General features: G+C 45.2%; 5 protein-coding genes across 6 annotated transcripts; 1 reads left to right on the top strand and 4 right to left on the bottom strand.

The window, feature by feature from the left end:
- Window positions 1-616: 616 nt before the first annotated feature.
- Window positions 617-10,669, bottom strand: LOC6599997 (phosphatidylinositol 4-kinase alpha). Of its 2 annotated transcripts, XM_026993315.1 has the most exons (11): window positions 10,376-10,669; window positions 9,970-10,183; window positions 8,824-9,903; window positions 6,732-6,791; window positions 5,892-6,405; window positions 4,854-5,819; window positions 2,993-4,779; window positions 2,000-2,916; window positions 1,733-1,921; window positions 1,417-1,663; window positions 617-1,338 (listed from the first exon to the last, which is right to left on the bottom strand). In XM_026993315.1, exons 1-11 carry the CDS (start codon window positions 10,469-10,471, stop codon window positions 953-955), a joined length of 6,456 nt encoding a protein of 2,151 aa, XP_026849116.1. In that variant the 5' UTR covers window positions 10,472-10,669; the 3' UTR covers window positions 617-952. The 2 variants fall into 2 exon arrangements, with proteins under 2 accessions (XP_026849116.1, XP_026849117.1); XM_026993316.1 differs by lacking the exon at window positions 6,732-6,791.
- A 3,273-nt stretch (window positions 10,670-13,942) lies between these two features.
- On the bottom strand, window positions 13,943-18,443 carry LOC6599996 (potential E3 ubiquitin-protein ligase ariadne-1). Its single transcript, XM_002025118.2, has 9 exons — window positions 18,368-18,443; window positions 17,339-17,516; window positions 17,026-17,246; window positions 16,165-16,317; window positions 16,036-16,092; window positions 14,797-15,446; window positions 14,604-14,727; window positions 14,306-14,532; window positions 13,943-14,232 (listed from the first exon to the last, which is right to left on the bottom strand). The coding sequence occupies exons 3-9, from the start codon at window positions 17,242-17,244 to the stop codon at window positions 14,151-14,153; spliced, it is 1,512 nt and encodes a 503-aa protein (XP_002025154.2). The 5' UTR covers window positions 17,245-17,246; window positions 17,339-17,516; window positions 18,368-18,443; the 3' UTR covers window positions 13,943-14,150.
- A 4,444-nt stretch (window positions 18,444-22,887) lies between these two features.
- On the bottom strand, window positions 22,888-24,160 carry LOC6599995 (zinc finger protein 239). The gene is made up of 2 exons (XM_026993379.1): window positions 24,102-24,160; window positions 22,888-24,042 (listed from the first exon to the last, which is right to left on the bottom strand). Exon 2 carries the CDS (start codon window positions 24,031-24,033, stop codon window positions 23,107-23,109), a length of 927 nt encoding a protein of 308 aa, XP_026849180.1. The 5' UTR covers window positions 24,034-24,042; window positions 24,102-24,160; the 3' UTR covers window positions 22,888-23,106.
- Window positions 24,161-24,341: 181 nt separating this feature from the next.
- On the top strand, window positions 24,342-25,045 carry LOC6599994 (transmembrane protein 242). Its single transcript, XM_002025116.2, has 3 exons — window positions 24,342-24,436; window positions 24,503-24,744; window positions 24,810-25,045. The coding sequence occupies exons 1-3, from the start codon at window positions 24,370-24,372 to the stop codon at window positions 24,939-24,941; spliced, it is 441 nt and encodes a 146-aa protein (XP_002025152.1). The 5' UTR covers window positions 24,342-24,369; the 3' UTR covers window positions 24,942-25,045.
- On the bottom strand, window positions 24,962-25,689 carry LOC6599993. Its single transcript, XM_002025115.2, has 2 exons — window positions 25,524-25,689; window positions 24,962-25,463 (listed from the first exon to the last, which is right to left on the bottom strand). Exons 1-2 carry the CDS (start codon window positions 25,672-25,674, stop codon window positions 25,048-25,050), a joined length of 567 nt encoding a protein of 188 aa, XP_002025151.1. The 5' UTR covers window positions 25,675-25,689; the 3' UTR covers window positions 24,962-25,047.
- Window positions 25,690-26,174: the final 485 nt, after the last annotated feature.

Below are 26,174 nucleotides of genomic sequence, written 5' to 3'. Positions count from 1 at the left end.
ATATGTTCTCTCGATTTTCAAGAAAGCGAAAAGTATCGGTATTATTTAAAATTTTTAGATATGTTCAATCGATAACGCTGAGCGCTAAAGCCCAGTTCTTTTGAAATAATAGCTTCATTTAAAAAAAATAGACGTATTTTATGTATACCGGCGTAAAGGAAACTAAAAGATGAAACGAGGGCCAAAGCAAACGAATGTTATCCATTGAATACAGTTCGATTAACGGTTGGTTCATTTTGTGTGCATAATTTGTCATGAATTAATTAAGAAAAGAAAGGAATATTAGGACATTACCGTGGATACGCGTGAGGGGCATCGTAGACTAACAATCGCAAAACGAATTATAAGATCACATAATGATGAATGATTATTATTATTATTAAATTACAACAAGATGTCAGGTTATTAACAAACAGTGACTCTTTTGTATATTTCAATAATGCCTCTGTCCGTCCGATCGAAAAAAATGAATACAATATGAATACATTGAACATCTTTCGTATAATGGAATTATTCGTATTTCCTTTGCGGTACACCAACTAGCGGCGCCACTTATCGTTCTCGTATCGTATCGTATATCTTTAAATACATATACATATATGTATGTATATTTGTGTGTATATAGTATACTTTAATGGTTTTTGTGTATATATGTAGGTAACAGATACATTGAACAACATATTGCCCTATAATTGATTTAATATATATATAGTATATGTGTATATCTTTATATATATATATCTGTGTATGCATCGTAAAATCTTCGAAAAACTTTCAACACCTTAATAAGTACTACCAAAAGGGGATGGGGGGCGGGGGACAAACCGAAACAAAAATAAGGAAATAAGTTGATAATTAGGCTAAGAAATAGAAAAAAAAAAATAATACAACACACTTTTTGTTTGGCTAACAATAACAGCAGGAATAGCAGCAGGGAGCCCAGGAACCACACCTAGTAGGGTATCTGGTTCTGATAGTACTGGATCATGTCGTAGGTACGCGTGCGGAAATTCTGATAAGAGTTTCGTATGACGGACAGCATGTGGGCGGCGGCCTCCTTGTTGTTCTTGGTGGCCACGAACCGCTGCTTGAGCAGATTGATCGTCTGTCCCCGGAAGCAGGGCAGCCCCGTGTCGAGCATCAGCGAGACCAGAGACACAATCGCATCCTGGTAGGGGCGCACCGCCAGGAAGGCCTGCACGCACAGCTCGCAGAACCATTTGAAGGCGGGCGAGTCCATTTTGCCGCCCATAATCATGACCATCTCATCCGTGAGCTTCATGTCGGGCTCAAAGCCGATATTGCCACCGGGCGATGACTCGAACATAAAGCCGAAATCTGAAGAAAGACAAGAAAACACGAAGGCAGCCCGCCAATCAGTAATCCCCCCTCTGTGTCCTCGTCTCTGCTTCTCACCGATGTGTATGATGTGGCCATCCTTGTCGATCATGATGTTGCCATTGTGGCGATCCTTGATCTGCAGCAGATACCCAATCAGCGAGTAGGCGGCCATCGATTTCACAAAGTTCGCACGCGCCGCCTGAAACTCCTTGGAGCTCTCGTCGCCATACTGATGCTGGAAGTACTCGGATAGGCCCGAGTCTGTCTGCCTGCCCAACTGATCGCGTGACTTGGCATTCGGCACGCACTCGATCACGCCGCACTAAGTACAAGGAGTAGCATCTCAATCACCATTGTCTTTCTGGATGGAATGGAATACTGGAATACTTACGCCTGGAGCTGTGGCCACGACGCGGTAGGGAAACAGAAACAGATCGAGGCCGACTTGTTGGAAGATATTCTTGAATATGGTGATCACCTGAAGCGCCAGCATATCCTGGCGCACATCGTCGCCCACCTTGAAGATGGCCGCCTGCCACGACTCGACGCCCAGCGTTATCTTGGCATCCTCCTGGGAGTTCTGTCAAAACAAACCGCATACGCAAGGAGTGAAAAGAGAGCGAGTGAGAGAGAGCGAGAGGGAGAGGGAGATACATACCGGATTATTGGACACCTCCATGGCTCGGGTCTCCAGCTCGGTGATGCCGCACCGATAGACACGAAAACGGGCCAGATACGGCGCTTTGGCCGCACTCTGCATGGGCGTGCCGCTGCTGTAGTCAATGTCCAGGACCATGGCCTCTGGATTCGAGGGCAGATAACAGCCCGACTGCACCTTGATGCGGCTAAGGGCCGCCAAACAGGCATTCTTTCGCTCCATGCCCTTGGCAAAGGATCGTATCTCGCCAGAGACGGCTGTTATTTTGCCAAAGAAATCGAATTCCCGCTCATAGAATCGCTTCGCGGCGCCCGAGAACGAGGCAATGATGTTCTGCGAGAGCAGATCCAGCGCCTCGTACAGATTGGGATCGCGATGCATCTGGTCCTCGTCCATATACATATTCGTCTGCATGTTCCAGATGAGCTGGTGGGCGACGATCTGCGAACGCTTCGAGATGTTCTTGATGAACTCCACCACATAGCCCATGGTGTCGTGGCGCAGGGCCTGCACCAGTTGGGGAATGTACGGCAGCACGGACTCGGCGGGGAACGAGGAGAGCGACTTGACCGCGTACTGGGCGGTCAGCGGATGCGATGGATACTGGCGCGAAAAGTACGACAGCGCCTGGATGGGGGTGACGGGCGACCAGGAGAGTATGTACACCAGATCGGGGCTCTCCTGCAGCAGATTCTTGGTGGTGCACAGATACTTGAGGGCCTCCGGTATATGACAGACGGCAATCGGATCGGAGCAGACGAGGCGGGATACCTCCTCGTCGATGATCTCTGCATTCTTGATACGCTGCGGCAGGAAGACGGCCAGCGAGGGATTGTAGCACCAGGCCAGGCGGGCATAGTCCCGCCACACGTTCACCTTGTACGGACGATTGCGCCACTCGGTGATCTGTTCCTCGCCTGCGTTCGAATTGGGTACGAAACAAAGATACAGGACTCAAGGGCTGAAGGGCTCAAGGACTGAGGGACAACATACCTGGCACTATCAGATCGGGCAGACTATTGGGATTGTACCAGGTGATGAGGAACTCCAGCTCGACGGCCAGCAGCTCGAGTATCAGATTGCGCTTCTTCATGTAGTCCTTGTCGTAGGAGTCCTTCTGGTACTGCAGCCGCTTGGATCGATTCGAGCGCTTCGACAGCGTCGACGTCGAGTGGGGTATGGTGTTGTACCAGCCGCTGCTGCCACCAGTCACATTCCCAGAGGCGCTCATCGATCGCATCGAGTAGTCGGCCCCGCCGCTGATGAGCGAGGCCGTCTCCGGATTGGCCTTGACCCCCAGCATTTGGTTGGAGCTGCCCGAGGCATGGCCCGCCATATCATAGTCCCCCACCTCGGAGGTGACCAAGTGCTTCTTCTCGCTGCGCATCGTCTGCCAGAACTTGAGCAGAATCATTATGTCGTCCAGCAGTTGGTCCCTGCTCTGGACGGGGCAGGTGGGCGGGCCGCAGAAGTAGTCGAGGGCGTTCGAGTAGATCCTCTCGCGCAATATGTTCCGCGCCAGCGACTTGGGTATGGTGTTGCCCTGCAGCAGCGAGAGGCCGCACTGGAGCAGCTTGAAGCGACAGCCGACGGTGGCCACCTGCCGGTTCTGTCGGCTGCTCTTCAGAATGGGCAGGCAGCGGTGCAGGAGCAGGCAGAACATCTCCACCTTGTCCCGGTTGCAGTACTTGGCCGTGTCCACCATCTCCGAGAGCAGCTGCAGCCAGATGAGGTGCGGGACAATCAGGATGGGGCTGCTCACGAGCTTGCAGCCCTCGTAGGCGGCCAATGGATGGGTGACCTCCTGCTCGAGGGCAAACAGACCCATGCGCTTCTCGAAGGTCGTCTGCCAGGCACTGACCATCTCCTGGATGAAGCACAGCTCGAGGTCCTGCCGTGCGGTCAGCACCCACTGCCAGCACTCGACCGCCGTCTCCATGACGGACTCCGTGAAGAGCTCCAGCTGGGAACTGGCGACGGCATGCAGCAGCTTGCGATCCACCTCCGCGCAGATTATGAGGTAGGCTGTGGCCCGCCACAGGGCGCCCCGGTGACGGGCATCGCTCTTGTCCCGGCAGGCCTCCCACACGTCGCTGACGAGTCGCTCGGCCAGTCCGGCCTTGTCCTGCTCACTGAGCACCGACAGCAGGCCGCTGATTTCGCCCGCGTACTTGCTCCGCAAGCACAGAACCGACACGAACCTGGGCGTGTCCGAGTTGACGCAGCTGGGGCGCTTGCTGAGCGTCCCCAGGGCATTGCCCGGGTGGAGGTAGCTGCTGTTGACCACCGAGTCGATGGCCAGAGCCAGGCCGCTGTGGTGGGCCAGCGCCGGGGTGGGTATCTGATTGGGATACTCCTGCAGGTGGGAGCGCGTCGAGCGCGGCGCCCACTTCATGGCCTCGTTGACAATGCCCTGACAGCGATCGGCAAAGTCCTTCAGCCGCAGCTCCCGCGCCGGCAGCGAGTCCATCAGCTGCAGGGTATAGGGCGTCGAAACCACTCGCAGCGTGGGCGTCTCCTCGTTGGGATCGAGGGTCAGCGAGTAGGCCAGCAGCTGGAGGATGTCCAGCATGCACCAGAGCACGCGACGGTTCCACAGCAGGTGGGGGAAGCGGTCCACCAGCTGTGACAGATACTGATCGGCCACCAGTTGGATCTGCTTGTGGATGTGATTGAAGTAGACGAGCAGCAGAGTGGCCTGCGACTCGAGCACCTTCTCCCGTATCTCATCGTGGGCGTACAGAACATTGCGGAACTTCTCAAACACCTGATCGGCCACGCTGCAAGGACACGAGAACAGATCAGTCTCTGAATCGGGGATGAATCGAGGAGGTTCGGAAGAGAGAACTATTACCATTTAACGCACTGCCAAATCCCCGTTTTGTCCCTCTGCAGGGCCGTGTCGCACAGATAGCTCATGATGGGCTCCAGACTGGGCTCGTCGGCGTTCTCCACGCGCAGCATCTCCAGCCAGTAGACACTCAGGAGGTATGTGCACTGGGCAAACGTGAGCTTATTGATGGCCGTGGCCACATTGTCCGAGGAGTGCTCGAGCAGGACCAGTATCTGGCTGCGCAGCTCGTTCACCGAGTCGCTCTTGATGGCCAGCGTGTAGTTGAGCTCCCGCATGTCCGATTTGTGGGCCGTTTGGGAGATGAGGAGCGGCGATTTGGCGGCTATCTGCTGGACACCCTGGTACCAGTCGGCCGGCCAGAGGCGGGCATTGGTAAAGCCCATGACCACACAGTAGGCCCAGAAGTCCTTGAAGAGCTTGTGCAGCCTCTGGCGGGGATTCTTGATTGGCGGCAGACGGCGCACCAGTACCGCAATCACCGGTATCAGCATGCCCAGATTACCAGCCCGGGAGCTGGCCTTCTGGGCGCCCGGCGTATTGTCGTAGGAGCGCTCGCCGTCCAGACCAATCTGCACGAACAGCTCCAGCAGCTTGCCCAGCAGCTCCAGCATCTCGGAGTCGCCCTGTATGTTGGCCGCTATATTGCCCAAGGCATTCACCACCGCATCGGAGACATGGTGGAACTGTTTGCGGTGCTCCGGGTCGGAGGTGTACGCCAGCGAGGCCGACTGCACTGTTACGCGGGAGAACATCTTCATGATCTCATCGAAGACATGCGTCTCGCACTGGGAGATGATCATGCAGCCCAGCTGGTCGACAATCAGGGCGTTCTGCTCCGATGGCACCTTGCAGAAGCGCTGAATGAAGAACTGCAGTATGTTCTGCGTGGTCTTCGAGGTGTCCTTCAATGCCACGGCCACATGGCCCAGCATCACGATGATGTTCAGGCTCACCAGATTCGATTCGCTGCACGTGGAGAAGCGGAGAAGAGCGGGTATAAATGGGCGAATGGATGTGGTTGTACAGCAGCTACATTACCTCTCATGCTTCTCGGCGGTAAACAGCCGATTGGACACATTGGCCACCAAAGCGGGGACACAGAACTGATCCAGCGTATGGGCAGCACGTAGGGCGATCGATAGGTTCTCGATGGCCGCGTCCCGGAGTGCCTCGAAGGCCACATGGCCACTGCGTCCGCCGCCGCTCGGTCCGCCGCCAGCCGCATGCTTCTGATTATCGGTCAGGATGTCCACCACCGCACGCGAGTCCGAATGCTGGACCACAATCTTGAACGGCGTCAGCTCCTTCTCCTTCTTTTGGAGGGCCAGCGTCTGCATGGCATGGGCATGCAGCTTCCCCAGAATGGGGCTCGGGTCCACCAGAAAGTCGCGCAGATACGATATCGATGTGCCGGCTATATTGGGGAACTTCTGGGCCAGCTTGCCCAGGCCCTCCAGGCAGACCATCAGCAGGGGCATGTGATCCATCACGATCTTGTGGCTGAGCACCAGGTTCAGCTTCTGCGACAGCCGGCCGCACAGCTTGTCCGCCTCTGTGGGGGAAGGGGGGTGGTTGGTTGGAGAGCACAGATGTCAATTAGCAATCCGTTTCTACTTCTCTACAAACTAAAGAACTCTCAAGGCGTAAGGACTAAGTGTGATGGGGCTGGGCGGCATGCAGCGAACGGCGGGGGAATGGCGGGGGGAGGGGGGGCAAGGCCAGGCGGCGGCAAGCAACAAGAACAATAATAAACCAAACCATTAAAAACGGGTCTCAACTCGAACAGTGAATGTACACCCCCTCGCAGGGGAGGAGGGGGGGCGGGAGGCATGGGTGGATGGTATACAAAAAATAAACAAAAACGCATTTGCTCTTGACCTTTCTTCAATAAAAATTGCAAGCCATTCTGCAGGGATGGCACCGTATAGTCGACATCAACTAAGTAAATAGTATTTAAGTTTTGGTATTCCAATGTTCCGGCGCAGACAAAAACCACCACCATCAAAAATAAATTAAAACAAAACGAAAAATCAACGAAAATTAACCAAAACAAAAAATAAAAGAAAGACAGACAGAGAGAGAGACAGAAGGAGCGATACAGAGACAGAGTGAGAGAGAGAGAGAGAGAGAGAGAGGGAAGGAACAGAATCTTTGGTTTCACAAAGCCCTCCATTACCATCTATCCATTATTCCTAGATTTAGTCTTCGACAAGCGGCGGCAAGGGCCGCGGCTCGACTGGTATGCCCGTTACTCAGTCAGTGCTTGGAGATGTGAGCTTACGATTTACATATGTGGCTACTACAAAGCTCCTTTAGTTTATATGTATGTAAGGAATGAAGGAATGGAATGGTATCGCTACCCGCTAATGCGCTATCTCTCTCAATTGTGCTCACACAATGTCATGAGAGATGTAATGAGTGTAATGCCCTGCTGTTCAATACAAATATTTCCAACCGCAGAGCTAATACATTTTCTTTAAGATTTGTGGGACTAAAAAAGCTCTCAAATTAATTGATCAACACTCAGTTCTGCTTCCTTTCGGCCTGCTTCCTTTAGGTCTCTAACTAAAGCAAATCGTAAGTTGAGATTGGCGAAATTGCACGGAGATACACCATTCGGCCCTCACGCCTCTTGACTGTCAATCCCTCACAATGACTTCTGCAGAGGATGAATCAGTCCCCCACTTATTTGGCCTTCGCCCGGACTTGTCCGATATCAAACCAGGGACCTTGTTCATGGATGGGACTGCCGTTAATCTGCAACAGCTTGCTCTCCGCGGCTCAGGCAATGAGAAAGGGCACACGCCCATGTGGCAACACAATGGACCATTATCAGGTCCAAGTGAGCTTGGTGGGAGGGCCATACCGCCATAGCCTAACCTGTGTAGTTTGCTGGAAGATGTGCATTAGAGCTCTGCACAATCAGGGAACCGAATCGATTCGGTTTCGCCCAACGCTCGACATTTGCGTCATTTGTACAGTGTAGGATTCGAAGATTTCGGTGAGATTTGCTGGTGTTTGGCTTTTTCCTCCGGCAAGAAAATCATAAGAATGCTGAAAGCCAAATCTTTCTATTGTTTTACATTGAAAATAATGAATTTCAGAGTAAGAGGGAAAAGAAAAGACAAAAATATTCGTTAAACATTTTCTCAGTGTGAAAAAGAACCGAATGTTTACAGCCGAAGGCCGTAGTACGTGATGCTTCATTTCAGAGACATGCGAACGCGCGGGCAGTGCCTCGCACTCGGTTTTAAGGGATTCGGATCGATCCGGAACGAGCTGAAGGAGGGATTCGTAATGAATCCACAATTCATGCAGGGCTCTGATGTAAATGTACACGTGTACACACCCCAAGTCGGCACCTCTAAACGTTGTCGGATGTATTTTATTGTTTTGTAACAAAAGGAACCCTTTTAGACCTTGAGACCTTTGAAATAAGGGCAACCCTAGTGTATATTGTGATTCCTTTCTTACAGCGGCTATTCCAACTTCTTCTTTCACCAATCGTCAAGAAGAGCGCATATTTAAAGCACATATTATTATTATTATTCTGTTACATATACATACATATGTGAATGGAAACCGTATCGTGTGGGAGCAATCCAAACTGCTTCAAAAGCTAACCTTCCTTTATCTTGAAACTCTCCCAAGCTGGCAATCATTCCTTTTCGCTTGGACGGACATAATCCTTTGCATTAAATACGGGTACAGGTACAGAGACGAGACCCTTTTTGACCCTCATTCCTTGTTTCTTCTTTTCTGTTCTGTTCTCTTCTCTTCTCTTCTCTTCTCTTCTCTTCTCTTCTCTTCTCTTCTCTTCTCATCTGATCTGATCGCTCTCTTAATCTATTGAAACCTGAAAGGGCACAAAAGAGCTGCATAGGCCGCCATTGCCGTAGCTGGAGCCGTAGCTGTAGCCAGAGCCAGAGCCAGAGCCAGACGACGGTGTAAAGAGTGGATATTTTCTTACCCGTCTCATCGCGTATGGCCCAAACGAGGAGATCCACACAGGCGGCATTGGCCATCACGTTGACCTTGTACTTGTTGACGACGGTGATGCCGTTCTCCTCGCGCCGCTCGCGCTCCTGGTCCTGCTGCTTGTTCTGCAGCTCTGTCTGGCCGTTGAGGAATAGCCGCTTGACGAACTCCTGGACATCCTTGGTGAAGGGTGTGGGCAGATCTACCTGATGCTGCAACAGCTCGCGCAGCAACGTGACCAGCACCAGATTGAGCGTCTCCGAGAAGCTCTTGTAGCAGTAGCCCTTGATCTGGTGCAGCGAGAATATGTCGCTGGCCTGCTCGTCCAGGTGCTCCAGCGTATCCTTGGTCAGCAGCTTTTTGGATACCGCGAATATCGTCTGCAGATGCTGGATGGGAAACGGGGGCACTCTATACAGGGGCCGAGGACCGCCCTTTGTTGGCGAATCGCAGACCCGCATATTGGGGAACTGATTGAAGCTGGAGCCGTAGCGCGTGAAGAAGTGCGTCCGCGGGTCGTACGGAACCGAGCAATAGCTGTTCAGGGACGGCTTCTGCTTGCTATTGCTTTGGAAGCCATAGCCCAGGTGTCGCTGCCGGCCATCGTCAAAGTGCTGGTGGTAGTGTGCAGCCAGGCTGCCGGACATGGAGCGGGGTATGATCGGTCGAAACTGATGGTTGGCAGTGGCAGCCAGCCGCTCGCTGCTGCTAAAGGAGCCGCCACAGGTGCCGCTGGCACTGCTGCTGGCGGTGCCGTCGCGTCCACTTACCCGCTGGATGGGCAGCAGCTCCGGCGGAAAGATGCGGCACAGCAGCGGTGGATCATTGCTCGCATAGCGGCCCATGGAACGGGCCAGTCCAAACAGCAGCGGAACTGTGGCCTTGCACAGTATGATCGGTGGCGGGGCCGAGCTGCTGTCCTTGCTCGACTTGACAATGTTGGCCAGGGCGCCCAGCGTCTCCACCTGATTGAGTATGATCTCCTCGCGCGAGTCTGGGCACTTGGCGGCAATGTCCGACAGCAGAGTGTTCAGGCAGAAGCTGAACTTTTCGGCCGACGGGATGCGCACACCTGTTACAAAATCAATTGGTATTATTCATCTCTCTGGGGTGAGGGCTAAGCCGGGCTAAACGTTACGTTCGATCTTGCTGCTCCTCGCATCATCGATCCAGACCGCCTTCGGCAGGCACTTGGCCAGCCGCAGCAGATAGGGCACTATCTGAGACTCGTGCTGGCAGCCGCTCTCCAGAAAGTATATGCCCAGCGCAATGACCGCATCCTGGGCCCTAGTGTCCAGACAGAAGACGCCCGCGGCATTCTCCTGCGGGCAATACCGGAACAATGTCTGCACCTGTGGGTAGTCCATAGGCAAAGGTCAGCTTCAGTATAGGTGCAATGGCAACCCAACCCCCCACCCCCACAGTGTCCCCTCACTGGACACACACACGCATGTCTCTTTTGATGGTCGCGCTTCAAGGTCAGTGCGAAAATATGGACAAAAATCGACTTTTCAACTGAATGGGAATGGGGCCCCTCCACTAACCTTCTCCCACGGTGTGGGCTGGATCCCAGCCAGCACTCGAGCCAGACATAGGACTGCCCGCTGGTACGTGTACTTGTCCGAGGCGGTCATCGTCATCTCTCCTCCAGGTCTCCTCCTCACCACCGCGACTCTGTGACACTGAGTGGGGGGCTACTTGATGCTTTTACGGCTGTTTCCCTTCTGTCTGAGGGGCGTGGCACGTTCGCTTTCGTTTAACAACCACCTTACGGATTATTTTGAGGGTCAAATAATCTATCTAAGCGTTTGTCATCGTCGTAATTCGGATTTTAAATTATATTTTGGTGTAACTTTTTGTTGTCGTCCAGTGTGACCGTCGCGATTCGGTTAATAGACTGGCTATCGAACTAGTTGCTCGATAAGAACGGTTCGGTGAACTGGTTCGATTGCCGTTCAGTCCGGCTCGGTTCAGTGCCTCCAGAGAAAAAAAGAACCAGATTATATATCGATACTAAATATAATATATATATTGTATATCTAATAAAGATATTATAAACAAAAAATATGTTTGGAAAGCTTGCAAACTACCTTACCAGCGATGGGAGCTGGGAGGTACCTTTTCCAGAGCTAAAAATATACAAAAAATACTATCTGGATCAATATGAAAATATCGTTATAAAAAGATAATTTTCATCGGTTTTTGTAACGTGATTTTTGAATGATAATCGTCGAATTTCTTCTCTCTTTCCTGTGTCTGCTAATTTCATGTTGTTATGAAAGAGAGAGAAAAAGCCCGATCGACTTTGTGGAATAACTTATCATATTTCGTATAGCGATTTTAAGATCTATGTATTTGCATTTTAAAAGCGTTGCAGAAGGTTTTACAGATATTCATTGGTCGATATCTCAAAATCGAATCACAACTATCTTAAAATTTTTCACTCCTACGCTCTTTGCTCTCCTTTGGGCAGACCCCCGAACTTCAATCCAAGGGTCAATGAATCTATCCAAATCAAATTGAGCAATTGAGCCAAAGATGAGAGATACGTGTGGTTTCCGGAGGAAGAATACTTCGCACTTTCATCCGGAAGTTAATGTTGTAACTGGCCCATATAAATATAAACCAATTATTACCATGCAAAAGTGGCATATGGCTATGGCCTACCATATTCTAAAATATTGCTTATTAGTCCTCTTTATTTGACTTTGAACATCGGCTTTAAATAAATGTTTTCTTGTCGTTATGTTCTGAGTTCCATGATCTTAAATCTTAGATCTATTTTGGCGGCAATAAGGCAAAGTCCTCTGGTCCTCTGGCGACGTTGCAGCACCTTTTTAGCGACCATCAAGACCGTTTCGCAAGTAGAGGCAACATGGAGGCCACCTTTTCAGTCAAAAATAGAATAATGTGCAAGGAAAATCGAAATATTTGTGTACAAAATTATGGCACCCCCAAGTGGAAGTGAGAGTTTTCCCCACCCAAATCCCTTACTGCACAGCTCCGACTGGTCTTTATCATATGCATCTCTGTGAAGAAGGGTTTATTGTCTTGCAACAATGGTTTCATCGGAGGAGAGACTACTATGAGAGATCTCTTTACATATGCACATGCCCTCGTCTGGGTCAGAGACTTAAATTGCCAGATATGGCTGATATTCAACAACGCTTTTCATCATTTATTATGATTATTAACCCTCCCAAAATACCCCATTATGTATATGATTTTTTTTGGAATTTTTATTTTCACTAATTTTTGCAACATTTCATCTTTAATTATACATACATAGTTTCTCATATTTTTACAATTGTTTTTGGTTTTTTTTTTTTTTTTTTAAATATATTTGTATTCCGTTTTTTCGGGTTTTCTTGCTTTTTGTAATTCGAACAACTTTAAACTTTTTACATCAATAAATGAGTGTCTTTCCACTTTCCTTTCGTTACTTTCTTATGGTTGTTTTAATTATTTTTGAAAAATTATACTGGCTTGAGAATAGAGAGATGGCTGAAAAATAGGGAAATATTGGTTAAAGGGTCGTGTGTGCCAGTCGAGAGTCGCAGTCCTGAAGCGTGTGTGGGGATTGGAATGGGAAACCGTGGACAAATCTGCAGTATGTACAGCGATGCGATCGACAGAAGGAGGTGGAGGCCTCGCCATATATAGTATGTACATATGTATGTATGCATGCATTGTAGGTATTGTAGGTATCTTGGCTATACACTCTTCAAATATCTATACATATTTAGTTACATGTTCTAATATATATCTGTATCTGTATCTGTAGCTGCATCTGTATCTGGTTCCATCGCATCCATAAGTTAAGTTTATCCTGCCATCCGGTTGCATATTCCATAGTCCGTTGTTGTACCCCTTGGATTAATCGCATAAACGACGAAGTAACTTCGATTTGAATTGAAACATTTCCATTCCATATGCTAAGCACAATTGTTTATTTAAATTGGGGAAAACAAACTAAATTTAAAGAGGGACAAGAAAGAACTAATCAAACTAAGACACAATTTTGTGCGAGTAAGAACCGCATGCATTGCGTGTGGGGAGGGTGGAGGATGGTGGGCGGAGGGCGGAGGGGGGGACAGAAGATTGCACGATGATTAGATGGATGGTTGGTGGAAAGGTTGCCTCAACGGGGTACTAGGATGCTAAAATAACAACAAATTTGGGGATTGGGGGTTCGGGGTTGGGGCAACTACATAAGTATTTCCGCTTACACTTGCATCGTTTCGTATTCTTTAGGTTCTATTGTTTGTATCTCATTTTGTGGACATTGAAATGGAAATTTACTAGTTTAACTTTTTGTTTTTGTTGCATTTGCATTCGGTTTTCGTTTCGATTTTGGTTTCTTGTTGCTTGGATAACATGAAGATCTTGTTTTGCAATTGGTTAACATCAAATAAGTTTCATTAACTGTTGATTATTCGCTTACTATAAGTATTATATGCTGTTAATGACGATCGATCCTTTTGTGACATTGATTTTGAGCTATATTATCTTGATTGATCTTGATCTGTTTGCCTTTCTGGTCTGACTTTCATTGATCTGTGTCCTATGTCTGTGTGTCCTGTATCTATGTGTGGTGGTCACTGGTCTGTATTCTGTATTCTGTTGTGTTCTGATTTGATGCATGTCCTGCGGGACGCAGGAAACTATTTTGTACATATATCCAATATATATACACCCATATAGATTTATACCCTTGCAGAGGGTCGGAGCCAGGTCATCCACAGGCAAGACGATGCAGGCTTGTTCCTTCCACTCCCGTCTGTTTCTATGGCAGACCACGGATATAGTGCATATCTGGCTGCTGTAATTACACAAATAATTCCGCTGATAGCTAATTGCTGCAAGGGTATAACTAATTACGGCATGCCGTAGTTACGTCTTCCTGCATGTTTTCTTGTATATTAATATATTTAATATAGTTTTCTTTCTGTATTAACAATTATTCTGAAATGTTTTCCTCAATAGCGACTTGGTTTCCATTTCCGTTTCCGGTTCCGGTCCTGTTACTGTGCCTTCGCTGGGGCATGCCTTTCTCTGGCTTCACTTTACACTTTGTCAATCTTCGTACTATTTAAGAGGGGGGGGGGGGGGGGGGGCCGGTAAGGCTAAGGGGGGTAACTTTTAATTTAGATTGGGATTACCCGATGGGGTACGGGTACGGTTACGGGTACGGTTACGGCTATGAGCATGGGCTATGATGGGCATGGGCATGTGGGGAAAGGTTTTCAGCTTGCTTTACACTCGTTTCCGATACATCGCTGGCTTAGCTTAGTTATCATTATCTATCCATGACTCTCGTCATTCTGTATAATCCCACCACTCCGTATCATAGCCCTCGTGCACGTGATTGAGCAGTACAGTGCAGCGCTTTTCACAATACCTGCAACGAATGGAACAGAAATGGGATGGTGAAAACGGGAGTCATCGTATGAATGATTTCTGGCTCGACAGACCTGTATTTATCTTGCACTTTCTGCTTAATATCAGCCAAATTTTCAGATGTAATATCACGTTCCAAGTACTCGGACAACGTCTCTGTTGCCGACTCCAGATCCTTTTGATTATCAGCGAATATCATGGATTGATTGTTCTTTTTCAAGTAATACGCGAACACGTACGTGTACATGAGAGTCTGGCGACACTGGCAAAGTATGTCGACAGCCTTTTTCAGAAATTGAACCTGCAAACGGACAAAGGTTCTTAGGGCAAACGCCACAGACAGACAGTCAGAGAAGAGTCTGAGAAGCATACCTCTATCCAGGACATGTTGTGCTGCTGCATTTCCTCCATCTTCTGCTTCACGGACGCATACAATTTGTTCTCGAATTTCATTGACTGCATGTGGTTCATGTAGCGATTATAGTAATGTAGATACCTGGATGTTGGACAGATACAGAGATTGGATAAGGTGCGGTTGAAGTTTGAAGACTAAAGGATAACCTACCTGGCCAGCGATGAGCGCAGCTTCTCCTGGGCATCGCGTGCCGTTTTGGCCTCGTCCTCGTCATAGCGATTGCAATTGTACCAGGAGGAGCCGTGCGGCTCCCAGGAACCGAGACACACCCAGCAGAACTCGTATTTGCAATTCTGATTCTTGCACACCATGTGATTGCAGCCGCCATCCTTCTCGATGGTCACACTGCACTTGGGACACTCTTTGGTATTGGCCGCAATCCAGTTGGACGTCTCCGAGTCGTCGTCGCACTTCTTGATCCACTTCTTTAGCCAGCGGCACTTGACCGGATCGTGCCAGTTCTCGCCGCAGGCGAAGCAGAACACATGGCCACACTTGCAATGGACGCGGCGCGGCTCCGCATACGGCACCTTCACCGCGTACGTGCAGTCGACGGACGGACACCATCGCAGCAGCTGGTTGCACTCCACGAAGCTGTTGGTGATCAGCTGCTGGTATTTGACTTTCACCCGTGCATCGATCACCAATTTGGTAACGGTCACATCGTCCACTAGGATATCACAGCCGTGCGCCGCGCACGATATGGTCTGGCCTAGACCCTCCGTCATGATCTTCGTTGTAAGATACTCGCGCCAGCAAATCATGCAGAATCGATGTCCGCACTCCAATCCGGTCATGGACTGCATTACATAGAAACAGAGAGAAAGAGAGAAAGAGAGAAAGAGAGAGAGAGAGAAATGAGAATGGGGCTCGCTCATTTCCTGTTTGGTTCGATTCGCGTCTGCTCTGCTTGATAAGCTATCAAAGAGCTTTTCATTTCGATCGATTCGAATGTCGATAGTAGGACTTGGCTCTACCACTGTGACTCATGGCAGTGGCAGTGGCGTGGCACGGACACGATGTTTATCTCGCCATAAGCAGGGCACTTGTAGCATACTCTCTGAGATCTAGCCGCTCAGTTGGATCTAGACAGACAGACAGATCAAGAATATAAATATTTGATGGGGTCTATGGAGAATATGCTTCCTTCTGGCTTTTACATACAACTACACGAATCTAATCTCCCCCAATACTCTACGAGTGAGAAAATCAGCTTATTTCAGTGATTGAGCCTCTAATTTATGTATCTAAAAGCCTGCAACTGGGCAGCTTGGAATGAAAGAGCTTTCTCTCGTTGTCTACATGTTGTCGATGTGTCCGTTTCCTGCATACTGCTCTCCCACAGTAGTATCCAGTAGCTGTCGGGGAACATTTGTGGACGGAACTTACGTCTGGCGGCAGCAGAGAGAAGCATATTTCGCACTCTTCGCACTGGCTGCGTGTGGTCTGCAAGGGGAGGGATAGAGTAGAGATTAGATATAAGTTAATTGGGCTTGAGTAAGCGCAGCAAGTACTCACTCTTTGACGGACTGCTTCGGTGACGTTGTTGGGATTTATGACATGTGCGCATTTGTAGAAGTCCTCGGTGTTGTCATCGAAATATTTCTCCAATAGCTTCTCCCTGTCCCACTTGAAGTGATTCAGCAGAATTCGTGTCTTTGTGGTAGGGAGCTTCGAGTGCGACCACAGCAGAGAAATAAAACAAAGAACGAGACAAAGCAAAACGATTGTTAGTGGTTGGGCAACAGTAGCAGGATGATGATGCTGATGATGGTGTCCATCCCAAATTGGCCTTGAAATCAATGCCAAAATCAATATAGTCGGACGACGCCATCCGACCCTGCTGACCGATCGAAGCATGGGAATTACAAAAGCAGAGAGTGAACAGAATGGGATTTGGATTTGGATGCGGATGCGGATGCCAAATAAATATTGTAGAATATTACACTGCAGTGGAATGAGAGAACAATTGGACAATTAGGCAAATCGACAACATGGATTGCATGCGACTGCAGAATGGACAGATTACACAGAATAAAATACTTCTGCAAGTGCAGGTGAATGCAGGCCAAAAATACGGATTGGATCAACATGGAATCACGGTTTAAATAGAAAACGAATGCCAAGCTGCGACCTTGTCCTTGGGTAGAGACAGACGACAGACCCATACAAAATGAGGCACTCCCTCGGACCAAAGAGCAAGATTGACCTTCAATTTATACATGATCTGCAGCAAAGGGGCTGGCAAGAATGGGGGGAGGTGGGGCAGGTTGATTCACACACACGCATACACACAGAATCAAAAATGCAATCACACACACACAACACAGGCAGACAAATGAGCATGTGTGGTCATCTGCAAATGTCGCCTCGCCTCACCTTAAGCAGCAGATTAACATCATCGATTATCTCCCTCTGATGTTGCACAATCTCGTCTGTGCTTAGCACCTTGTACTGGTAGTCATCGGGATCCATCTGGCGCTCCGCGGAGCTGGGCATATCCACCTCCATGCCAAAATCATCATCGCCATCGTCGCCCGAAGAGACATTGCCCGAGTCGACATTGTCACAAAAATCGTTGTCGTTATCCGAGTCCATGGCTGTATTGTATGTTTGGATATTAATACACTCAGCAGCGATTTGGTTGGTTCTTTTATTTTAATTATTTTTTCACTAAACTGCTTTTGTTTACCTCTTGATTAGATATTCTACGCACTTTCTGCCCCGTTCCGTTGCGGATGGGGTGGGGGGTGGTCGGTTGTGGCTTCTTGTTGCAGTGTTTCTTGTGTTTGTTCCAAAATTGTTGCACTAGTTGCACTTAAAGACTAAAATATTGCCAGGTTTGTGTTGTGTAGTTTCCCCTTGCTGCTCTATATACATATATATATATATATAACACATCTATCATTATATGTCAAAAAATGTCAAAGTCTGCGGTCACATTAAAGACGAGATTTTCTGGCTACACGTATAACTAATGTTGGTTTTTTATCGTTCAATTGACTGAATAAGCTGCATTTTTTACTAATTTATTCCTAAAGTTTGTTCGATTTTATTCCCTCTTTAGGTCGCACACCTTGCAACTTTCTTAGATAGTATCAGATGACCGATATTTGTATTGTTTTCTAGTATTTTATAAAACGCGTTATGGGCATTAGGAACATTCTCTCATGAACGGTTTTTTCGTCAGGTGGCTCTATTAAAAATTACATCTCTGTGTAGTTACGATGTAGTAAAAAGTATTCAATTTTGTTGAAATCTTTGTTGACCTTTTTTGTTAAAACCATATTTTCTAAACAATCTCACAAAAGGGAGTACTTAAATTAAGCCAATCGTTAGAAAATTGATTGATTAATCGGATCGAATTATATTTTTAATGCTGAGGGCCCTATCTAGCTGGTAATACCAATCCGAATATCCAAATCGAATAATATAATTTCTAATCATGAACAAAAAAGAACAACCCAACAATAGTTTAACATGCTTTGTTTTTGTTGTGACTTGCTGGCATATATATCTATATATATGCGCGCATATATGTATGTATATGATACACAAATTGTTTTGTACACAGATGGTATGATTTTTTCAAGGCAAAGACCACACACACGACTGGCACACGTACGCGCTTATGTATGCATATTTGGCACATACGCGGACACACACACACAAATGTATAGACAGAAAGCTTATGATGACTTATTGTTGACTTTTTACGCACTTGCCACAGTTAAAATTATCTATACGAGCAATGGTTCATTGTTACAGTTATGTCCGAAATATCAAAGTCCTTAAGAACATTGCTGCCTACTGTGAATATCCTAAACTTTCAATTTTAAAAATCGATTTAAATACACGAGCATTTTGAAAATTTAAAGAAAAACACTGTCTGTTCATTGTGAGACGTTCATTTTCGATTTCGATTTTCGAGGTCGACACAGCGCCACCTATCAGATAATTCACACACCATGGCGGCAGTGTGGTCACACTGAAGACTAGGCTGGTGCTGTACAACGCCGCTTTTAGCCGATTGTGTTCAAAGCCAAGAATTCTGGCGCCAACAAAATGGCGCGCGATATGATTGAAATTAAAACAACTGATTTATATTTTAAATCTTTATTTCTGTGTTCTTTGAAATTTATTGTACAGTAGAAGTAAACACTAGATGTTGCAGCACCACTATAGCCGCCTCGTTCTGTGCCATATCTGCGCGCTCGCTCTGATCCATTTCGCTCATCTTTCATCTCCTTCTAAATGGTGTACCCACCAATCTGAAAGATATCGCCTCTAAGCTCCATCCTGCTCTGAACAAGTCGGCGATAATCAACAAATTTCGTATCACATTTCATGAGTCATACGAAATTTATCAAACATAATTTTGTTTTGAGATTTTTTAAGGCTCGTAAAACGTTACCATTGCAATGCATTTTTTTGCAACATTTTACGTGCCTTTTTGACTTTTGCCCAGTTTGTTTGATTTTCTTGTTTTTTTTTTTTTTGTATTTAGGCTCGTAAAACGTTACGTCTAAGGCATGTTCTTTTTAATGTTCTTTTTTTCTTTCGTTTTTCATTTCACTCTTTTTCGTGTTCAACAGAAAGACAGACGTGTCAGCCGTGAAAAACAATACTTTTTCCGCGTGCCAAGCAATTTTGTAATTGATTGAAACTCGGAGTAACTTTCATTATTCTTTTTTTAATTCATTTTTGCGCCCCCACGTTTCATTTATATTTTTCGTTTTGTTTTGTTCTGGCTTCGGAAAACGGTTCGAGCAATTCAACACGCGATGTTTCTAGGGCGCAAAAACAAATAAATAAAATATCATTGTCTGTCGAGCCGATCTCTGAAGCTATATTTACTATTAACCACACCGCCCCTTTACTTTTACCCCCTTGACAGCCATTTGAAACACTCTGAAATAGAAGAAATAGAAAAAATGAGTAAAAAGCGATGATTAGTAACTTGCATGTAAGTATAGTCTCAAATGTAAGCAATAACCAATATGGACACACTAACAACTAACTAAGTCTAGAATCTAGATGATCTTAGCCCAAGCCCACCACACTTGCAGTTAGTTTGAGAGCAAAACGCGAGTGCGAGCGGTGAGCAGTGAAAGGGAAAATTATTAATAGGTCACCACCATTTTGTGCGCGTGGCGTGTGTTTGCGAACCGAGCATGTATGCGTTGAGTAACCTTTCAAAGGCAACTGTACCATTTCATTTACGACTTGGTGCGGCATAAACGAACGTCCCCCATTCTTTCCTAAGGTTTTAGATACTCCTCTTTAAACCACGAAAACGAAAACTAGCACGTATTACTCTTCTATGCCTAACGATGATTCTTGTTAGTGTTTTTAGACTAGAAACAAAATAACTTTGCTGAGGGTAAGAGCACCCATATACACAAACGTATAAAACAATTGTACAGTTTACGATTGGATTGGCTTGTCTTGTTTGAAATATCTAATGGCTTTCTAATATCAGTTTTCATTTAAATTCGATCACTAGTTTTTCTGAATTATTTTTAGCGGGAAAAGATCACTTTCGACTTACTTTGGGCTACGAATGACTTTTTTTTTTTGAAAATAAGAGAAGGAAAACGAGCAGACTTATCGTTAAAATATACCGTCTTCAGAAATATACCAAAAAATACCGTCTCATTTAGAAAATATACCGTTAAAATACTGACGAAGTCAAGTTCTGTTATGCATATTCCTCGTTTTTGATATTCCGTGGAATATTCTCAGCTAAATAGAATATTTAGCAGTGCCCACATAATTTTAGAACAAAGATGAATAAATTTTCTACACAATTGGTTAGTTTTTAGTCCTTGCTTTCATTGTATTTTGGCTAAAACAAGGTTTGAACAAAATAGTTCAACAAAAAATCAGTCGCAATGTTGCTGGTATTAAAAGACGTGATGCGTGTATAGCCCTTTGTACACCCTATTTCGCTAATTTTATATGAAGATCAAGCGAAATTTATTAAGACCTTTTCTCAAATTGATATTCTTTAGACATATTCAAGTACATTATTAGTATCCTGTGTATATTTATGTCGATCCTGATACCTACGGAGCCTTGGAAGACAAACGTATTCACAATTCTATAACATCCATTACCCCCAGGGTATGTGTGCATGGAAATAGCAACATGTTTGTGTATGGAATGAGACTCATTGTTGCAAAAGCGAAACTGCGGCGAATCGGGTATTGCCTATATTTCAAGCTATAGATGCCCACTTAGCTTTATCCCATAGATAAATGCATTTTCTACAAGATTGCGTCTTTAAATTGCTTGTAAGTATTTTATTTTGACCAAAAAACGGTTTTCAAGTAAATGTTGCCGCAACAGTGTGTATGGAATGCGCAACATTGTGTATGGAACTCATTGTTGCTAAAGAGAACTGCGGCGAACTGGGGTGAACTGCGAATTCAAATTTTCTCATATTCTTTGTTCCGTTGAATAATACTATTTATATAGAACATTTAGCGATGCCCACTCAATTTTATACGATTAAGGAATCAATTCTATACATGATTGGCCTATTCGAAATACTTGCATTTATTGGATTTTTATATAAAATTGAAAATTAAATTAATAGAAGACAAAAATACCATTTAGCACTAAAAAACACCACATGGGAGCGCGGCGAAAACCAGTTTTTACAGTATGACCCTTAGAACAGCACCGAAATATACGGTCTCATTTTCAAAATATACCGAGTGGTGCGCGCCAAATCGAACTTTTTTGAATGTGAGCGACAAGGATTTAAATGTTGTCAACCGGGCCTTTATCTATGCCCACATAATTTTATACGATTAATGAATAAATTTTCTACTTAACTGGCCAGTTTTTAGTCCTTGCTTTTATTGTATTTTGACTAAACAAGGTTTAAGCAAAATAGTTCAACAAAAAAACAGTTGCAATGTCGCTGGAATTTGAAGACACAACGCTTGTATAGGCCTTTGTACACCCTTTTTCCTCAATTCTATAACATCCATTTCCCCCAGGGTATGTTAGCAACATGTTTGTGTATGGAATGAGACTCATTGTTGCTAAAGCGAACTGGGGCGAACTGCGGCGAATTCAAATTCAATTCAAAAAACGACCAATTCTTTGTTCCGTTGAATAATACTATTTATATAGAACATTTAGCGATGCCCACTCAATTTTATACGATTAAGGAATCAATTCTATACATGATTGGTGTATTCGAAATACTTGCATTTATTGGATTTTTATATAAAATTGAAAATTAAATTAATAGATTGATGAAAATTGACAAAAATACCATGGGAGCGCGGCGAAAACCAGTATTTCTACAGTATGACCCTCAGAACAGCACCAAAATATACCGTCTCATTATAAAAATATACCGTAAATATACTGACGAATTCAAGTTCCATTTTACATATTCCTCGTTTTTGATGTTCCGTAAAATATTATATGCTAGATAGAACATTTAGCCATGCCCACTCAATTTTGTACGATTAATCAATCAATTTTCTACTTGACTGGCACATTAAATACTTGGCTTTGCTTGTTTTTGCCTCAATTTTGGTTTCTCAACAACAATATAGCGACTCGTATGATGGAAAACCGAGCTTAGCCCACTTAAGCCCCCTATATTTAACTACACGAGGTAAATGGCGGAATATATTAACGATTGTAAATTCTTATAGATCCATCCTATCCTTCCCTTTAAGTTGCCAAACCCCACGAATCTTTCATCTGAACTGCGCTAAAATGATTACCCCCTTGGCTTATAATAGGTTAATAGTTCCATATTGCTTAATTTTGATGTTCCGTCAAATATAATAAGCTACATAGAACATTTAGCCATGCCCACATAATGTTATCCAATTAATGAACCCCTTTTCTAATTGGCTGGCTTATTTTAAACACTTACTTTAGTTGGATTTAGACAAAAAAAGGTTTAGCAAAAATGGGGAAACAAAAAAAACGAAAGAGGATAGTCGTTCCTATTGTTCAATATTGATATGCCGTCGAATATTATTAGCTAGATAAAACATTTTGCCATGCCTACATAATTTTATACGATTTATGAATCAAACCAAATCGTTGCGTTAAATTTAGAAAGGAGAAAAATTGTGAATATTCTGCTCGGCGCCTTTTAAGCCCATAAACACCAATTTTCTTCATTTGAAATACTCTCAAGACAATCAGAGACACAGCCAAATTCGATAGAAGAGCAAAATTGGAAAATAGACTGGACTCTTGCACGATTTAATGGATCTTTTTTATTATTTGCATTATGTTTATATGTATACGACAGATCTTTATTCAGATCAGTATGCTGAAGTGATGCTGGAGACCAACCGTTTTCAGTAATTTCAGGCTGCATATTTTTTTAATTGCATGTATCAACTCTCAAACAGCTAGTTTTCGTTTTCAAGATTATCACAGATGTTTCTTCGACACCCTCTTCGTCCTCTCCCATCACTGGGAAATATAGTTTATTTCTTTGGTCTGCTCGTTCTTCGTGTGGGTAAGGGTATGTCTTTTAAGAGATGTACTATGGTTAAAGCCCTTTGAGCAGTAAGAACACTTGTAGGGCTGCTCCCCAGTGTGAGTGTAGGTGTGTACTTGGAGAGTTGATTTGAGCTTAAAGGACATCGAGCAGTGAGCACATTTGTAGGGTCGATCACCTGTGTGCGTACGGATGTGGTCGCCGAGATGTGATTGTTGTTGAAAGGATTTGGGGCAGTAGGAGCATTTGTAGGGTCGCTCCCCAGTGTGGATACGCGTATGGGCTTGCAGATGGGATTTTTGTTGAAATGACATCGAGCAAAGGTCGCATTTGTAGGGTCGCTCCCCAGTGTGAATACGCGTGTGGGCTTGAAGATGCGATTTTTGTTGAAATGACTTCGAGCAGTGAGTACAATTATACGGTCGCTCCCCAGTGTGGGTACGGATGTGTTCGCTGAGATGGGATTTTTGTTTAAAGAGCTTCGAGCAGTAAAAGCATTGATAGGGTCTATCTAAATTATCATTGTTGTCTCTAGCATCTTTTTGTATTTGTGCATCGGATGCCACACTTTTTGAGTGCTCACTTATACTATCAGACAGCTCCCAGTCCTGCTCGTCTTTAGCGTTATCACAGAGATCTTCTTGTATACCCTTCTTCATCACTGGGAAGTAGAGCTTATGGCTTTGCTCATAGGTTTGCTTAAGATTGAAGGCATTTACTGCATCCTTAAGGCATGGCGGGCATATATTTTCAGGGAATGAATCACCTCGCTTAACGTCGTACCCGGTACACTGCGCTATCATGTCACCAATGCAAGTGTCCCACTTCTGTGCCTCCTCAAATATGTTTGTAAATTCACTAGACTTTCCCGTGCAAACTCTGCATATTTGCTCCATTGCCTTGTCCTAAAAATAAATAAATCTTAATGAACAATAGAATACGATAATGAACCCATAAACCTCACAATCAACCAAATCGTCCGTCGGCCGCGTCTTTTTAATGAATTATTGTCAATTTGTTTTTGTTTGTCGTGTGGACTGTTATGTATATGTAACATGTATGTCTGTATATATGTGTGCACATTTATGTATAGTTTGCAGCTAGCACACATTTTATCGATGCATCGATACACATATATCACAAAAAATGTATATCGATATATTTATATATAAAAATAAATTTAACCTCTGTTACGACAAATAATAAATACAATCGGAAAAATTAAGCAAGAAATGAACGAAGCCGGCGCCAATGCAGATGCAGTGACGGCGGATAAAGAACGCAAGTTTCGCATACAGGGTGAGCTCTTTTCAGCCAAAGTCGTTATTCCAGTGATTCTGTGACGGAAGGTCTTTTTTTATGCAGGTGCTGCTTTCCTAGGACTAGTCGGCGGTATTTCTGCACTCTTTGGCTTCTCGCGTACCTTGGCCACGGCCAAGAAAGCAGACAGCAAGGTGCTACAGCAGCAGGGCACTCGACAGGGCATAATACTGATGGACGAGGGCGCCACCCTGGCCCTACGAGCCCTTGGCTGGGGTACACTATACGCCGTCTTGGGCACAGGAGCATTCTGCTATGGATTCTGGAAGCTGAGCGGAGCCAAAGACGTAGGCACCAAGAACCAAGCTGTGGGACAGTACTGGCTATATCTAATCTTCATTTTCTCATTCAGTTTCAAGAGTTTCGCATGAAGATGGGCAATGCCTTGCCGCGCATCACCAAAGACGAGCCCCCAGCAAGCCGCACTGACTTCGAAAGTCTTACAGACCTGATGAAATACTTGGGGTCCTGGGCCAAGGAATAAGCAATAAAAACTCAAATTAATTAGAATTAATACAATTGGAGCTAAGCCATTTTGTTAGCCTGTGTTTATTTCGTTTTTCATCAATAATTAAGTATACATATAAACATCAGCCGCGTTTTGATGGCTTCTTAGTTGTTTCTGTGCCCAAGTTCTGGTTAAAAACGTTAGCCACAACAATGTTTAAGCGAAGTCGGCAGCGTTCCATTATGCGGGCTTGCAACTCCCTCATTTCCTCGTGTTTCTGCTTGAACACTTCATAATTCTTACGGAATTCCAGGTGACCCCTTATAAAATTCTGGAAGTCTGGACCCTGGTCCAAATAGGCTTGCTGTTCTGCGTTGGGCTTGACCTCAGGGATCGGGTTCAAATCCTCACGGTTGGATAGGGTACCCTCGTACGTTTTTAGAGCATCCTCGCCCTTTTTGGTTGCGTCAACCATAAAGTCAATCCACTTTAGCTGTCTGGCTTTGATATCATCCTTATACTCCTGCACTTCTTCATCCCCAGTGGTGGTTTCAAATACTGAAAATCCAAAACGCATACCAGTAGAGAATATTTATACATGAACGCGGGAATTCTTACTTTCGTCAATGTTAATGTTGAAGAGACTTTTTCTCTCATGAAATTTCGGTTTCAAGGTATTTTCCAGTTGGGCCGGAACATCATGAAGATCAATATCAGATATGTCATGGCCCAGCTCATTGGGGACATCATCAGTAGGTATTGGGTTCATTTTAGTGCAGTTATTAATATAACTTATGAAAAAATATTTCCGCGGTTTCAAGCGTTCAGAATGAAAAGAGTGCTGCACAAGGCTGGAGAAACATCGATGATTGATGACATTCAATGTCATCGATGTTTTGTGGCAAACTACTTTGATTGGTGGTGAATCGTCAGTGTACATTTTAAGTGAAGTTTAGGCGAATACCACCTTAATAAATATAAATTGTTGACTTAATCTTGTTTCTTTTTACTTAATTTAATCTTTGATTTAAAAAAACATCGGATAACATTTACCAGCACTGTTCTTTTAATAGTAAAATAGTAGTGATGCCAATCATATATTCTTTCCCGCTAATTTAGCTATTTCTTAGTGAATTGTGAGATCTTCCATACTTGGAAACTATCCGTAACTATTCACCCATTTTGCCGCGCTGGGGGGGGGAGGGTTTCTTGGCATTCAGCAGTCTCAATTAAAATTAAGGTCTACAGGTAAAATCTAGCTTTATTTTT

This window comes from Drosophila persimilis, unplaced genomic scaffold, assembly GCF_003286085.1.
Source record: "Drosophila persimilis strain 14011-0111.01,24,50 unplaced genomic scaffold, DperRS2 tig00000829-arrow-arrow-pilon, whole genome shotgun sequence".
In the NCBI taxonomy this organism is placed as follows: domain Eukaryota; kingdom Metazoa; phylum Arthropoda; class Insecta; order Diptera; family Drosophilidae; genus Drosophila; species Drosophila persimilis.
Note: the sequence above shows the minus strand (reverse complement) of the source record. Positions and strands in the feature narration are given on the sequence as shown.